Below are 16,462 nucleotides of genomic sequence, written 5' to 3' on the forward strand. Positions count from 1 at the left end.
TATATATAAAAGCATGTGTACTGAGTGTATTGTATTGAAATAATAATAACAACAACAACAACAACAACAACAACAACAACAACAACAACTTGAGCATAAGAAGAGCCCTGCAGGATCAAACTATTAGACCATCTGGTCCAGCATACTGTTTCACACTTTGGTCATCCAGTTGCCCTGGAAAGCCAGCTACAGGACATAGAAGCCGCAACATCCCCCTGATGTTGCCTCCTAGCATTAGTATTCAGAGGTTAGCTGGATCTGACTATGAAAGTCCCTCTTTGTCACCAGGGATAGTAACCATTGATGGACCTATTCTCCATTAATCTATCTAATCACCTTTTAAAGCCATCTATGTTCATGACAATCATTATGACCACTGATGGTGAATTTCATGATGTAATTACTCTTTGAATAAAGAAGTACTTCCTCTTTCCTGTCCGGAAACTATTGCCCATCAGCTTCAATGGGTACAGTCAAGTCTTAGGGAAGGGGAAGAAAAAGTGCTTTCTCCAGCCTATACATCATTTTATAAATCTCTGCCATGCCTTTAGTTGTCTTTTTTATGAACGGAAAAGTCCCAGATTCTTAGCCTTTCCTCATAGGAAGGGTGCTGCAGCTGCTTGATCATTTTGGTTGCCCTCTTTTGTTTTATTGTGAAGATTAGGAGATTCATGAAGTTGGTTGTAAAAGTGCTTTTTTAAAAATTTGGTTTCCCCTCAGTGATCCTTCCTTGCTGCCAAGTGTTTTCATTGTTGCTTTTATGGCTTTTCAGGGCTCTTTTTGTAGCAGGAACTCCTTTGAAGAAGAAGAAGAGATTTGATTTATACCCCGCCCTTCACTACCCAAAGGTGTCTCAGAGGGACTTACAAACTCCTTTTCCCTTCCCCTCCCCACAACAGACACCCTGTGAGGTGGGTGGGGCTGAGAGAAATCTGACACAAACTGCTCTTTTTCAAGGACAGCTGTGCCAGAGCTTGTGACTGACCCAAGGTCACATCAGCAGGTGCAAGTGGAGGAGTGAGGAATCAAACCCGGTTCTCCCAGATTAGAGACCGCACACTTAACCACTACACCAAACTTTACATATAAGCAATCCTCCAAGAGCTTATACTAGCCCCTGTAAGAAGAGCTCTGTAAGCTCTTGGAGGATTGGCCACATTAGGGGTGTGTCGCCTAATATGCAAAGGAGTTCCTGTTATAAAAAGAGCCCAGGGTTTAATTATGCATTTTTGTTGGTTTTAAGGGTTTTGTGTATGTTTTAATTGGTTTTCATTTATTTTTGTTATGTATGTTTTAATTTGTTAACTGCCCTGGTAGCCTTTATGAGGACAGGAAGGCAAGGTATATATCTTGTAAAATATAAATAAATAAATAGAGCATGTTTTATTAATCCTAGAATGAAACATGGAGCAATAACGGCATTGTTAAATAAATATGTAAATAAATAAGCTCAGTCCCATGCAAGCAGCATTATTGAGTTTTAAGGAGGCCACCATACCTGGCTGATGGGCTGCATTCAGCTTGGTGAATCACAGGTGAATCACAGGTGAATCACGGGGGGGAGTACTCTCCAAATATTTATGCCTGTCCTAGAATAGCCGTAGTCAGTGCACATCTGACACTGTCATGCATATGCAAGATAGATTCAGGTGGGTAGCCTTGTTGGTCTGAAGCAGCAGAACAAGGTTTGAGTCCAGTGAAGAAGTGTGCTTGTACATGAAAACGTATACCCAGAATAAAACTTTGTTGTTCTTAAAGGTGCCACTGGATTCAGACTTTGTTCTGATGCACATGCAGGGTTTCTCACATAAAAAATCAAGAGAATGTTTCAGACCAAGTCTTTTAATGTTTTCTTTTTTCCTCTCTTAGGTACTTATAATTTTTCAGTGGTGAACTATACATTTGATAGTTACTCTGTCAATGCAAAAGTTGCTGGGACACACCTTTCTGAGTTGCAATATGTGCACTCCTGTGACGGCTGTCAATGGAATAAGAATAATGAAACGGTTTCTGGACTTCAAGACTGCAGATCTTACAAAATACATGGACATTTTCTTAAGTGTGAAAACTCCGAATTCATTCAAATCAGTAAAGTTCCCCCTGGTAAGACTAATCCCTTATCAATGGAGGAAAATCAGGATTATTGGCTTTCTAAAAGACCAGTTTTATGACCTGTGATAAGAAGCCAAATCCTGAGCTGTTAGAAGAATATATCCAAGAATGGAAGACTGTATCTCAAGTCAGTCTCTATCCATTTGAATGGTGCAGGCACAAAGGCAAATGTGGAAGCACTTCTTGTCTCTTTCCCTGGGAAGAAATGGGGGAGGGAGGGAGGGAGCTGCAATAAGGTGTTAATCCACTATTGACCAGATGCATTGCCATCTGATCTTGAAACTTTTATCTCTTGGCCTTTTCCTGCTTCCTTGTTTGTTCCCCTCCTCTTTAATGTCTGCAGTGACAGGTAAAAGCAAGATACAGAAAACTAGAATGAGATTTATACTGTTCAAAGGATGTCTTCTATTTTTGCAGTGATATATGAGGCTATGAGATTGGGTGGGGGGACAGAAAAACGAATGCCCATTTTTACTCATTCTGGTATCTGTTTTTAATCATTAATTACAAGCCACCTGGCTCTCACCAGCCCAAGTGAAAAAATGTGAGATTCTGAACATGTGCAGACTGCCTTTTACTGATTCACCAATGTCAAGCTCCTGTCCCTACCTCCCCCAAAACTTTGGGTTAGGGCTGAAGGACTGAAGAGGCATAATGCTCAGGCAGGTTGAAGATCTTTCATAACAGAACAATACTTTTCATAACAGAGCAAGAAGTACCTGCCAACAGAAAGCCAAATTGTTGAACACCATAATATACAGGCAGTCTTAAGCATAATCCCTTCTTGTTACAGAAAAATCCAGACTTCAGGAGAATATAGTAAATTTGTTCCAAGAATAATCAATTCTTTGAATGCTGAGGCTGCAAGCCCTCTGCACATGTGCTGAGTGCTTTTCGCTCACTAACTATGCACTTCTACCCACCTGATATTAGGGGATAATTTGTATTTTGGCTCTAACCCTATTTTTTGCTGCCCATGAAAAGCTGCTGGGAGCTGAAAGCAGAGTTTAAATGGCTGCTAGCCATTTAAACCAAATAGCTGAGTGGCAGGGAGCTCCCAGCCACTCAACTGTTTCTCATGAAGAGCAGAAAGCAGGGGTAAACCCCTCTTCATGAACCACCACGAGCTACCATGAATTGCACCAAAATTTGTGGAAGTTCAGTGCCGTTCTTGAGTTAACGAACTTCAGTTTGCAAACCACAAACGCCATAATTTCTTGAAATGTTTTAATAATGCCCTTGCACTTGAAGGGTGATTTTACACACATTTGCAGTGTTTCTGTGGATATCACTTCCATGTAGGCAAAACGTACTGTTATTTGTGATGGCCCCGACCTGGATAGTTCATGCTATCCCAGTCTCATCAGATCATGGAAGCTAAGCAGGGTTGGCCTTGGTCAGTATTAGGTTGGGAAACCACCAAGGAATACCTGGGTCACTACACTGAGGCAGGCACTGGCAAATCACCTTTGAACATCTCTTACCATGAAAAAAAAGAAAGAAAAAAAATAAACATACATTTTTTTTTGCCGCATGTACACATGGCTAAATGAAACTTGCCATGATGTGTACACGCAGCAATGTATATGTTTATCAAGTGTAATGGTTCTACATGCTTTTTTTTAATCAATGAGGACTATATGTAGCAAAATCATCATGAGCAAAGAGAATCGAAGCAAATGCACAAAGCTAGGTAGTGGTTTGGATCCAGTGTGAAGACTGTGAGGATGGTGTAAGGATTGCCAGTGCTTGCAGTTTTCTCCTCTCCCTAGCAGTGCTTCCTGACTCTGGGGAAGCTGACTCAAGGGTTCACAAGACTCATGTGAAATAATAGCCATGCAGATCAGGAGGCAATGGTGATGTGGGGGAAAGAGGTAAAATCAGCCCTTTCTTCTTCTGTCAGTGGAACTCCATGCATGCACAGGGCAGGAAGGAAGATGATTTTGCCCTCCTCCCCCTTCCCAGTGCAAATCATAATACCACGAATAAATTCTCGTGAGGTAGCAAGGCTGTTACACATAGGGAACTTTGGAGGTTGCTAATTCATAGGTTCCCCATAAGTCGGCAGCAACTTGATGGCATTTAGCACACACGTCCATGCACACATGCACACACAGAGGAAAAGACCACCACGGAGGGGAGGGGAAAGCCAGGGATGCTGGTGACCATCTGTGCCTTCTGCTGATGTATGGTATTATTCAGCTCTCTGTTTATATCTCTTAAATTATACTATACAGAAATCAGTGGACACAACCCAGCCAAAATTAACCACTGCTACTGATTTCAGTTGTCTTCAGTAGAAAATTAAGCATTTTTAAAAATTAAAACCAGGGATCTAATTAGGGTTGCCTGGGTTGCCAGGCCACACCTTTTTTATAACACTAAAACGTTATCCAGAATTCCTCTCAAAATCTGAAGGCATAATACTGAAAAGATTATCATAATAGTGTGTTCTTTTTTCTTTTTTCAGTTGGAAGCAGTTTGAGTGCAACCAGTGTCACTGACTCCACTATCACCTTACTGTGGAATACTCCACAAGACTGTAATTCAAAATATACATACTGCTGTCATTCCGGTAGGAATTTTTTAGTAGTTCTTGCATTTGATTGATCATGCGCTAAATAAAAGGACTTTGATTGAGAACTTGTTTTTAATCTTGTGTATGGATATATCACAATATATGTAATTAGTCAAGATAGAAAAATATTTTAAAAGACTTTGTTAGCTTTGGAAAATACAGGGCTATTTTTGGGCAGGAACGCACAGGAACGGAGTTCTGGCTGGCTTCAGAGTTGGCCACGCTCACTACAGGCAAAATCTCTGTGTGTGTGGCTACAGAGGGAAGGCCTGGAGAGCGACCCCCCCCCGGTGACTCTGAGGTGAGTGGGCTAGGGGCCCCCTGGAAGGATCAGGGAGGCATTTAAATGCCTCCCTGTGCCTTCCCCAACCTGTCCAAGGGACCAGTTTAAACTGCCTTGCCTTCCCTCCAAGGGCCAGCTTGCCCGGGCACCCCGCAGCCAAGGGAAGGCATGGGGGCGTGGCCTAATATACTAATGAACTGCATGGCACTGTCAGGGTGTGGCCTAATATGCTGTCACAGGAGCTCGAGGAAGACTCATCGCTTGCCTCGTTGCTCGAGCTCCTGTCGCTTCCCACAGTTGCCACGGTGCTGCACCTCACTCCCTTTTTCTCCCTGGAGACTTGGCCTCAGACACCTGGATGGGGGAGGGAGGTTACTTCACCTTCCCTACCACCTCGTCCCTGCTGGATCGAGCTAACCCTCTCTCTGTATCGCCTCTGTATCCAGGAGTCATCCCCGGCCATCTCCCGTCCCCTCCTTATATCCGCTCCTCCCAGTTCCCATCGTGCTCTCCTCCTCCCGGTGTCCTCCCTCTCTCCTGGCCCCGCCCCCTATAAAGCCGGAGATGTGGTGTCTTGGGTGTCTCCCTGTCTCCTTCCATCCCCTCCCTTCCGGGTCGCTGAGCCCGGCATCGTGGCCATGCCCTCGCGTCGGGCATGTGGCCCGACATGATCCATTCCGCCTCTCCCGGCTGCTGTCTCCCTTTGAGTTGCCCGTGGACCTGCCTGACACCGGGAAGCCCGGCGACGTTGCCCGTCCCTCCGACCCTGTCGGCCCCCTCCCATCGGGCCTCGCTGAGTCAGCGTCATCTGCCTCTTCTCCCTCCTGCTTCCTTGCTGCGTGGGCTGTCTCGGAGGGCGGCGTCCCAGCCCCTCCGGGCCCCCTGACGCCCTCCGTGGCCCGTCGACTTTCCCTGGTGAGTGTTTGGGAGGTTGCCTTCTGTTCCGTCCTTGGTGGGAACGGAGCTTCCCTGGCCTGGGGGGTTGAAATCCCATCCTCGGGACATATGCTAATGAGTTTCTGCTGTTGGGTGTGGCCTATTATGCTAATGAGTTCCTGCTGGGCTTTTTCTACAAAAAAATCCCTGGGAAAATGTATGTATAAAAGCTTTATAAAGTATAGATTATTTTTGTTTGTTTGTTCTTAACATGTAGTTTCTGATTTCCAAGGTGCACAGAATACAGATTGCACTGGAAGGAGTATTGATGAACCTCACAAAGAAATCTCAGTTTTAGCACCCAACACCAATTATAGTTGCAAATCAGAAATATTTTTTGAAAACAAGATGGTGAACAGCAAAACTATTTATATAAAGACAGATTTTGGAAGTAAGTATTTCAAAGTTATTTCCTGTGCTTTGCTACTAATTGACTTTTCCCAGAAAGCAACTTTCATAACAAGGATAGAGTTGGTGTGGATAGCATATGCATCCCAGAAGAAATTAATAATGCAATTCTATGCATGTTTACTCAAAAGTAAGTCCCACTTTCTTCAGTGGGGCCTATTGCCACGTAAGTTTGCATAGGATTGCAGTGTAAGAACATGGACAGATGACATGGGTCAAGAAGATCAAAGACTCCCAAGTGAAAAAGTGAGCTACAGAAATAAGGAAATAAATAAATGCTTCAGTATTGTAAGAAAGTCTGTCTATAGATGAGAAATAATGACAACGTACCTTAGTGATTCTTTGCTCATTTTTAAGGACTTTCAATTGAGAAGCCATGTTAGTCTGCTGTAGCAAAGTAAAACAGAAACTGAGTGGTGCTTTTAAAATTGACCAACTTTATTTCAGCTTAATCTGAGTCATGAGTCAGACCTCAGATACATAATAGGAAATGAAAATTTCTCTCAGTCAGCATAATTCCAGAGGGGAAGAGGGCTGGGGACAAAGAGGAGTTGAGACACTTAAAGGTTTGTAGTAATTCATACCAAGTGAATCCATGCGTAAGGGACTAGAATGTGGTTGTTACATTTAAACAATTACGAGAGAGGTTACAAATTCCAGCTCCCTGTAGAGTTCAGTTAAGAGCGATAAAAAAGTGCAGAGAGATAATAGTCTCCAAACAAGTCCTTTCCAGGAAGGTTCAGTGTGAAACATAAGATGGAATTCAGTGTATACAGCATAATAGTATGATTTTAACATGATAAGACAAATCTATTAACATCTATAAAGCATGGGTTATGCCGAAGTGTTACCAGTTGTAGTGAGTTAGGAAACACAAGTCTCTGTATAAGGCCCAGATGTGCTGTGATGGTTAATCTTTTGATGAGTCCTAATTCGGTACTTTTGTGTTGAGTCATTCCTTTCTACATTAGGCATGCATTGAAGATGTACAAATAAATATTTCTGCTAATCACTGGAATAAGGCATTAAGTTATAAAGTTTTTCTCTCTATTGAATATTCATTCAGAAGAAAATATCCCATAGAGTTTATTAGATTCCTGTAAATTTCCTGTGTTAACATATATGATGAAATCACCCATAGATAAGTCTTTGGGGCAGGAAACATTCAGAAATTGTAGTATATATTTTATTGACAGTATGTGACCAGTTAATAGTTGGAACAATCATCTGGATCAAAGGAAGGAAGAGTTGTCTCCTTTAAGGCAACAGTCCATAGTGAGCATGTATCCCTCTAAGACCCAAATGGTCATTTCTCTGTGGCTAGGACAGAAATTGATAAAACAAGTGGGAAGCTGCACATCTTCAAGCACTCCATCCATATCCTCAGGTTGTTAACAACTGTAATGAGTTTGATCAAAAAAGTGACATGATAATACCCTAGTAACACCCAGCAATTGCACTGCCTGAAGTGGTATCCAAATGGGAATGGATGCAAAGAATTTCATCAGCTCAATGACTAGCAAATAAGTCACAGATTCATGCTTAGGGTTAATGCAAATTGACCTGGAACAGCAGGCATGTACCACAGAGAAAGGTTCCTCTGGATGGTGGTGTGCTCATGCAGTGATGGCTGAATGGTATCCTTTCGTTGCCACCACTGTCACTAGAACTTGAGGAATGGTCTAGCTTATATTTTGTTGGAGCTGAGCTCTAGGCATGTCAACAAGAAACTATATGAAGGCCCTTTTAATCTTTTCTTATCTGTTTGTTTTGGGATTAGATGAATCTAACACATTCTGCAGAGTCAGGGCCATTTAAGTCTAAACCTTTTCAAGAACTGTTAGATTTATGATAACTATTCAAAATTTCCACACCCTTTGCTTGCCTTCTCATTTTGAATCACAATCCCCAATAGGAAAACAAAACAAAATGGGATCACAGTGTGTGAGATTACAGCTTGAAAAATCACCATGATACATGGTTCCTACATGTATATAAATACCAATGAAGAATATATTATAAAAATTCCAATCTTGTATCTATTGGTTTTGTAGTAGTTCATATAACAATATACTCTAATTTTATATAAAGCACTCCTGCAGCTACATGTGTTGGAACAGTATGTGATTCTTTGCTTTATATTAATTCTGTATTACAATATAATAAAGAGTGACTTTCCAGGAAGCTATTTCAACCAGGAAGAAAACCCTTTGTGAAATGAGTATATAGCTGGTTACTCATCATCATCTCAGCTTCCATTGATCTTGGAGTATTATAATCTGTATCGTCTGTCTAATTAAATGGACCTTCAGTGGGAGATTCCTTGATATTAAGTGGACTGCATCTTTTATTGGACTGCTTCTTTCTTTCATTGTAATCAAATAGTTTTGGTAAAAGAACTGCATACCTTTTAATGACCTAGTGTCTGGTGTGGATTTGTTTCCATAGCACTTATAAAAAAGTAGAGTATATTGTTGTATGAACTGGTACAAAACCAACAAATACAAGATTGGAATTTTTATAATATATTCTTTATTGGTATTTATATAGAGATGGGAGCAATGTATCACAGTGATTTTTCTAGTTGTATTGAAATTTTGAATATCAGATCCAAGCTGTGACATGCAATGTATGTAGAACCAATTATATTTTGTGACAGCTGTGGCAGCTTGAGCCATATGTGGCAGCATGGTTTCTGCAGGGATAGTGAATTACCCTAGAATTAAAAGACTGCAGGTCCTTAAAAGCAATTCTAAGGGAGCGGTGGCGCAGGCAGTTCAATGCCTGCATTAATAACACTAGCGAACAGCCACTATGGCTGTTCGAGACCCACCACGGCCGGGGTGAGCTCCCAGCCCAAGTCCCAGCTCCCGCCCACCCAGCGGCTCGAAAGCGTAACCGCAAGTAGACAAATGGGTACCTGCCCTAGGTTGGCAGGGGGCACCCTCCCTCCTGATGGTGTGTGCCAGGAGTGTTGGCGGCGGCAGCGGCAGCGATATAGCGGCAGAGCAGAGGCGACCCGTGGATGTGGCGGCGATGGAGACCGGATGGAGGCGGAGCTACGGCGGCACGATGGCGTGATGATGCAGCGTGGCGGAGCCTAAGGGACAAAGGCCGGAACTGCAATCGGGAGCTGCCGCGTGCCAGAGGAGTCCATCAGGAGCCTGCCGGGAGATGTCGTCGACCCGTCCTAAGGTGCCAGGAAGAAACAACGGAAGCCCGCCCGTGGAATACAACAGGACCGCGCCGCTCGGGTGTCGATAGGTAGCCCCATCCCCAGTCGAATTGTGGCCCTAGGTTAGGAACTAATTAGGCACTTGGGCCATATACCTGTAAACCGCCCAGAGACCCTCGGGTAAAGGGCGGTATACAAATCGAAGATATAAAAATAAATAAATAAATAAATAAATAAATAAATAAATAAATATATCAACCAGGTCAGGCTGGGAGGCTGTCTTATGGTTAGTACACTAACAGAACCCCTCATTTGCCCTGGGAGTCATAGAATCATAGAGTTGGAAGGGACCTCCGGGGTCATCTAGTCCAACCCCCTGCACAATGCAGGAAATTCACAAATACCTCCCCCTCACACTCATAGTGACTGCTGTTGCATGCCCAGAAGATGAAAAAAACCTCCAGGATTGCTACCTGACCCCAAAGTGGCAATCAGCATTTCCCATGGCATGTAAAAAAGGGCCACAAGAAGTAAGCACAGAGGCAACCATTCCTGCCTTCCCTTTCATGATCTGCCTAAGTTCACAGAATCTGCATTGCTGTCAGATGGCCATTTGGCCTCTGTTTGAAAACCTCCAAAGAAGGAGAGCCCACCACTTCCCGAGGAAGCCTGTTCCACTGAGGAACCACTCTAACTGTCAGGAAGGTTTTCCTAATGTTTAGCCGAAAACTCTTCTGATTTAATCTCAACCCACTGGTTCAGGTCCAACCTTCTGGGGTAACAGAAAACAACTCTGCACCATCCTCTAGGTGGCAGCCCTTCAAGTACTTGAAGATGGTTATCATATCACCTCTCAGTCATCTCCTTTCCAGGCTAAACATATCCAGCTCCTTCAATGTTTCTTCATAGGACTTGGTCTCCAGACCCCTCACCATCTTCATTGTGCTTATCTGGACACGTTCCAGCTTGTCTATATCCTTCTTAAATTGCGCTGCCCCAAACTGAACACAGGTGAGGTCTAACCAGAGCAGAGTAAAGTGGTACCATCACATTGCATGATCTGGATACTATACTTCTGTTGATACAGCCCAACAGCACTTTTTAGTTGCATTTTATAATTTTACCTGTATTTTTAATTGTTTAAATGTTTTTATGTTCACCACCTTGTGGACCCTGATTCAGTAGAAACGAAGCATACAAATGTTTTAAATAAATAGGCATAAGAAAGAAGTTACAACTCTAGCCAGGAATATGTTTTTAATATTAATATTCAGTAATGAGAGTGCCCATTTACAGCTGAAGTGGTACAGATAGGGTTGTCAAAACCAGGCGGGGCCTGGAGATCTTCCAGCATTACAACTTATATCCCGGCTACAGAAATCAGTTCCCCTGGAGAAAATGGCTGCTTTCAAGGGTGGACTCCATGGCATTATACCCCGATGTGGTCCCTCTCCTCCCCAGGCTCCACCTTCAAATCTCCCGGGATTTCATAACGCAGAGTTGGCAACTCCACATACAGCCAAGCAAAAAGCTTATCATGATACTGAGAACTAGGCCTCATTCTTTCCTTATGGTTTCCCTGATGAACCAGATTTAAGGAAGTTTTCTTAAAATGTCAGTAGTTACCTGGCTCCTCCTTTTTCCCCTTCTTGAAGATGGGGACAACATTTGCCCGCCTCCAATCTTCTGGCACCTCACCTGTTCTCCAAGAATTATCAAAAATAATGGACAGAGGCTCAGAAATTACATCCACGAGTTCTTTTAGTACCCTTGGATGCAGCTCATCTGGCCCCAAAGACTTCATTTCATTTAAAGAAAAAAGTGTTTATGTACTACCCCTATGTCAATCCTAGGCTGCAACTCCCTTCCCTCATCATGTGTTCTGTTTTTGCCACGTTGAGCACAATTTCCCTTGCAAGAGAAGACTGAGGAAAAGTAGGAATTGAGCAGTTTTCCCCTCTCTTCATCACCTGTTACAATTTCACATTCCTGTCCCTGCAATGGGCCTACCATGTCCTTACTCTTTTTCTTACTTTGAACATAAGAAAAGAACACTTTTTTGTTGTTTTTAGCGTCTCTCGCTAGCCTAAGCTCATACTGAGCTTTAGCTTTCCTAACTCTCTCTCTACAAGTACTGCCCACTTGGAAATCTCCCAGAGAGGTAGTCCAGGGAGATTGATGGAATCCAGATAGATCACAAATTACCTCTTGGCCTTGATCATACCTGCTGTACTGAAAACCAAGGAGGATGCAGTTCGTGAAAATCGTTGCTAGTGTCTTATTAAACTGTTGACTTGTCATTCTGGTCATCCTACAGTGCTCTTTAAAAGTACATTTTCTTCTTATCTTCTGTTAACAGAGCCAGGGCAACCTGAAATTGTTAACGTCACAACATTTTCAAGACAGATTTCAATCCACTGGCAGAAGCCAAGCAATGAACAGAATGGTCCTATTCATGGCTACAAGGTCCATATCAGATATCCTCAAGATGAACGTAAGTATATTTTACCTAAACCTGCTTTAAATTTTGCATGAATATGTTACTGTTTCCTTGCTATTTTTCTCTCACTCCAGTGCAGTCACATATAGCTCCTTCATGTTTTAAAAGCATGAAAGAATCACTAAGCAAAAATCTAATGCCCTTCCCAAATCCAACAACTTACTGCAGTGTTCCAAATAATATATAGTGTTTATTAAAGGTAAAGCCAGTCGAATCCGACTCTAGGGTTGCGGTGCTCATCTCCGTTTCAAAGCCGAAGAGCCAGCGCTGTCCGAAGACGTTTCCGTGGTCATGTGGCCGGCATGACTAAACACCAAGGCACACGGAACGCTGTTACCTTCCCACCGAAGTGGTCCCTATTTATCTACTTGCAATTTCTTGCTTTCGAACTGCTAGGTTGGCAGGAGCTGGAACTAGAGACGGGAGCTCACCCTGTCTTGCGGCACCCGGGTCGCAAACTGCTGAACTACTGACCTTCCACAGCCTGCAGTTCAGCGTCTTAACCGCTTGAGCCACCGCAGCTCCTTATAGTGTTTATTAGAAACTTGCAAAATGCTAGTTATTTTAACTGTTGAGGTTGAGGAAGAACCTCACTGCACATTGCAAGAGCCCAGAGAACAGAGAAGCACCCTCTACGGGGTCCTGCCGATAAGTGGATGGGAATGTTTGACCCCCTTGAAACATTGATATGGTCCCCATGTAACAACAATACAAGATGTTGGTAGAAATTGGCTTTTCCTCTCCCTCCCCCCAAGCAGCCATCTGTGAGCCCCCCAGAAATGATTTTGAAGGTTGAAGGAATCACATGGATATGGGTGGCTGCACTAAGCACAGGACCCACCTCTGTATCATAGCTTTTCATCTGTCCAGGTCCTCAGCCCTTTTGAGACTCACAGTTGGGTGCTGAGGGAAGTTGAAGGCAGGAAATGTCTGCCACTGGCAGTGCACAGGATCCAGCTCGCCAGCCTCTGGCTTTGGGCTAAATCTGGCCTTGCTTCTACCGATGTCTTTGATGAGGGTCAGTTTTGCTCCTCTGTCAATCATGCCCAGATTGCAGTCTGTTTGCTTTGCCCAATGGGATTCAGAGGTAGGCCTGGAGAACTGTCCTGACCTGGATGGCCCAGACTAGCCTGATCTTGTCAGGTCTCAAAAGCTAAGCAGGGTTGTCCCTGGTTAACATTTTGATGGGAGACTACCAAGGAAGTTCAGGGTTCCTACATAGAGGCAGGCAATGGCAAACCAACTCTGTTCCTCTCTTGCCTTGAAAACCCGACAGGGTCACCCATAAGTCAGCCATATACACATACGGACATTTAGAGAATAAAGCCATAAAATGGAGAATAGAACCATCGTTATTCTACATAACCCCACCCTGGTTCTGTTTCCCGATATAACACACACACATACACAAAAGTTGCTTTCATAAATCCATAGGAAGATATATGGTTTTAGTGTTTTTTGTGTGTATATAAATGATTTTAATATTATTTTCCCTTCTACATTTTACAGCGGAAGATGTTTACTTGAACACCAGTAAGCTTTGGAATGGATTAACGCCTTTCACAAATTACAATGTATCGGTATGGGCATATACTTTGAACAGCCATAAGGTCAAAATTGATGGGGAGCAATATGTCAAACTCATTCAAACGGATGCAGAAAGTAAGTTGTGTTCCCTTACTACTGTGCTAACTTTAGAAAAAATAGTATTCCCCCCATGTAGAAATCTACTAGGTTTGTTACAGCATTATATGTGTTAAGCTGTGTGTACAAACAATTTCAAGTAAATATAGCTGTGAGCAGATTTTTCTTGCTTTAAATGTAGTTTTGTTTTGTTTGGATGATGTTGCTGAAAGTAGGGGTGTGCAAAAAAAAAAGAATTCGGATTTGGCCGAATCGGGCAGAATCAATTTTTGCTGACAGAAAGACTCCAGCATGTCAATTTCAGCAGTAGGAGCTGATTCAGGAGTCTTTTGGCCAGCCGAATGTCAATTTCAGTGCCATTATATCCTAAGGGCCATTGAAGTCAATGGCAAAAACATAGGGTATATTCTGGGGGCTGGAGGGGAGGGGGTTTGAAGGAGAGGCCCCCAAACAGGTTGCCCCCATCCCCTTCATTGTTCTCTGTGGTGGGGAAAAAGTTACTTTCCCCCCACCATAGAGCATAATGGAGGGGATGGGGGCAACATGTTTGAAGGCCCATAGAATTGGACCCCCTGGTCCAATGTTCTTGAAACATGGTGGGTATCTTGGGGAGCGGCTCCAGCAGCTACCCCGCAAGTTTGGAGTCTCTCCCTCAAATCCCTTCCCCTCCAGCCCCCAGAATATACCCTATGTTTTCACCATTGACTTCAATGGCCCATAGGATATAATGGGGCCGAATTGCCACCAAAATTCGTTGGCACTTCGGCAGCAAGCCGATTCAGATCAGAGAATCTGAATCAGCCCGCAGCAGCCCAAAAGCAGCTGAAAGCAGTGTTATGTTGACAGTTTCCACAAACAACACCAGAGCATCTCCCATTTTTAATAGCTTTTGGGTACATTTGTGTACTACAGCATGAGAGCTCTTTCAACACGGCACAATTCTGCACTGCAGGAGGCATAGATGTGGCGCCAGTTTCCACTGGAAAGACCAAAACAATCGCCACACACACACACACACACATATTGTCACCTTGTTCACATATGTGGGTTAGCAGCTGCCACGCTGAAGGGCATGAGTGTGAACGGGGCCTTTGCAATAGTAACAAAATTGTACAGAATTGTTATCTTTTTAAAAACACACTGGAATCCTAAGTATTTTAGTGCCCACACTTCCATCAGTCAGACTGATGGACTTTCTCAGAGATTTCTCAGAGATTTCTGCAAACCTCTCTCCAAAACTCAGAGCATAGTCAAGCTATGGGTGGCCCATTACCACTGTTGCTGGCATCTGGAGCTGGTGAAGAGAGCCTTTGTGGTAAAACAGGGTCCACAGGCACTTTGTTCTGCTTCAGCAGATGTTGGATTTATTGGGAGGTCCAGGTCCAAAGCTGCTAGACCCTAATGAGCACTCTCTAGTTTTATCCAGTCCCCACAAAACAGAAATGTTTCCTTTTCACTACCACAATCTGCAAATGTCTGCTGTTCCTTCCCCTTATTTGGCCCGTTCTTCTGTCACCACCATATCTCCTTCTACCTCACATTGTATTGATCGTGGCACCATCCCCGGCCCCATTCTGCTCCCCAAGCACATCCCCAGCCAGCAGGTGACACAAGGACAGACAACCACACTTGAACACTAGAGCTCTCACTTGGATCTGGTAGTTCAAAAGAAATTTAAAGTAAATGTTAGAGTCATCAGATACCATTGTACTATAATGCAAGCTACTATCAATTTCTTTTAATAGAACCTACTTTTATTTTATACAGAACCATCAGATCTGGAAAGCCCAGTTGCTTTCGTACGAGGAAAAAACAATGAGGTTCGGGTTAAATGTTCAGGACCAAACATGTTAAATGGACCTAACAAAACTTATATACTGCAGTGGGATGGTTACCTGAAGCAAAATGACTCATGCAACTTTGATTTAAGCCTTTTCTTCCTGACAACATACAACTTTACAGTAAGTGTCTGAATTCTAAAGGAGTCATATAAACACTGATCATTCGGATTATTTCTTTCACTCACTTAAATTAATGTTTAAAAAACAGACAAACATAATGACCTATTTTACAGTTCTGTGTGCAGTTCAGAAATATTGTAATCACATATTCCCAGTAGGCATTTCTTGTTAATGGTAATGATTTTATGTACATATGTGAGCTATGTAGCTGGTCGAAAGACCATGTATGCCAATGGATGTGGATTCCCACATGTGCTGGCATGAGGACTTCCTCTCTCAGATATAGTAGCCAGAACTCCACACATGAATCAGTCTTTTAAGTAATAACATTAGGTCAGTCAGGGTCACCTTAAACTACTGAACTGCCCCAGATGCCCTCCTCCCATGTTGCCTCTGGCTGCAGCAACAACGGCAGAGGAACCAACAACAGGCACTTCACAGCTGCTGCCTCCTCCCACTTTTCTGCTCCCTGTTGGTTTGGAGTTGTAAGCATCTGCTTGAGCAGCTTGGGTAGTGAATGGGCCCTGCTATCAGTTGTTCAGGATGGGGAGTAGAAGGCTTTCTTTAGTTTGTATGCAAAGTGCTGGTTCCTTGCAGCATACACAGAGTCGTGTAGTGACAGTCTAAAGCTAAAATCCCTGTTGCATGTTTTAGAAAACACCACAACCAAAGGCCTGTGAATGCAGCTTTAAAAGTAGGGTCAAGGTCCAAATACCTGAAAAATGAACTCTGTGAACCTAAGGGAAATTTGGATTTTGTTTTTTACAAAGAAGAAGAAGAAAAAGAGATTGGATTTATACCCCACCCTTCACTACCCAAAGGTGTCTCAGAGCAGCTTACAAACTCCTTTCCCTTCCCCTCCAGG

The 16,462-nt window shown here is 43.2% G+C and overlaps 1 protein-coding gene across 1 annotated transcript in view; it reads left to right on the forward strand.

The window, feature by feature from the left end:
- The window catches only part of PTPRC (protein tyrosine phosphatase, receptor type C), a 118,984-nt gene that overhangs the window by 67,364 nt on the left and 35,158 nt on the right, over positions 1–16,462 (forward strand). Inside the window, exons 5-10 of the mRNA XM_015416947.1 lie at positions 1,870–2,103; positions 4,583–4,687; positions 6,142–6,300; positions 11,852–11,986; positions 13,502–13,654; positions 15,404–15,597. Coding sequence (XP_015272433.1) covers positions 1,870–2,103; positions 4,583–4,687; positions 6,142–6,300; positions 11,852–11,986; positions 13,502–13,654; positions 15,404–15,597 — 980 coding nt within the window. The remainder of the gene's footprint in view (positions 1–1,869; positions 2,104–4,582; positions 4,688–6,141; positions 6,301–11,851; positions 11,987–13,501; positions 13,655–15,403; positions 15,598–16,462) is intronic.

The sequence above is a fragment of the Gekko japonicus genome, unplaced genomic scaffold (genome assembly GCF_001447785.1).
Source record: "Gekko japonicus isolate JY-2015 unplaced genomic scaffold, Gekko_japonicus_V1.1 scaffold467, whole genome shotgun sequence".
Classification (NCBI taxonomy): domain Eukaryota; kingdom Metazoa; phylum Chordata; class Lepidosauria; order Squamata; family Gekkonidae; genus Gekko; species Gekko japonicus.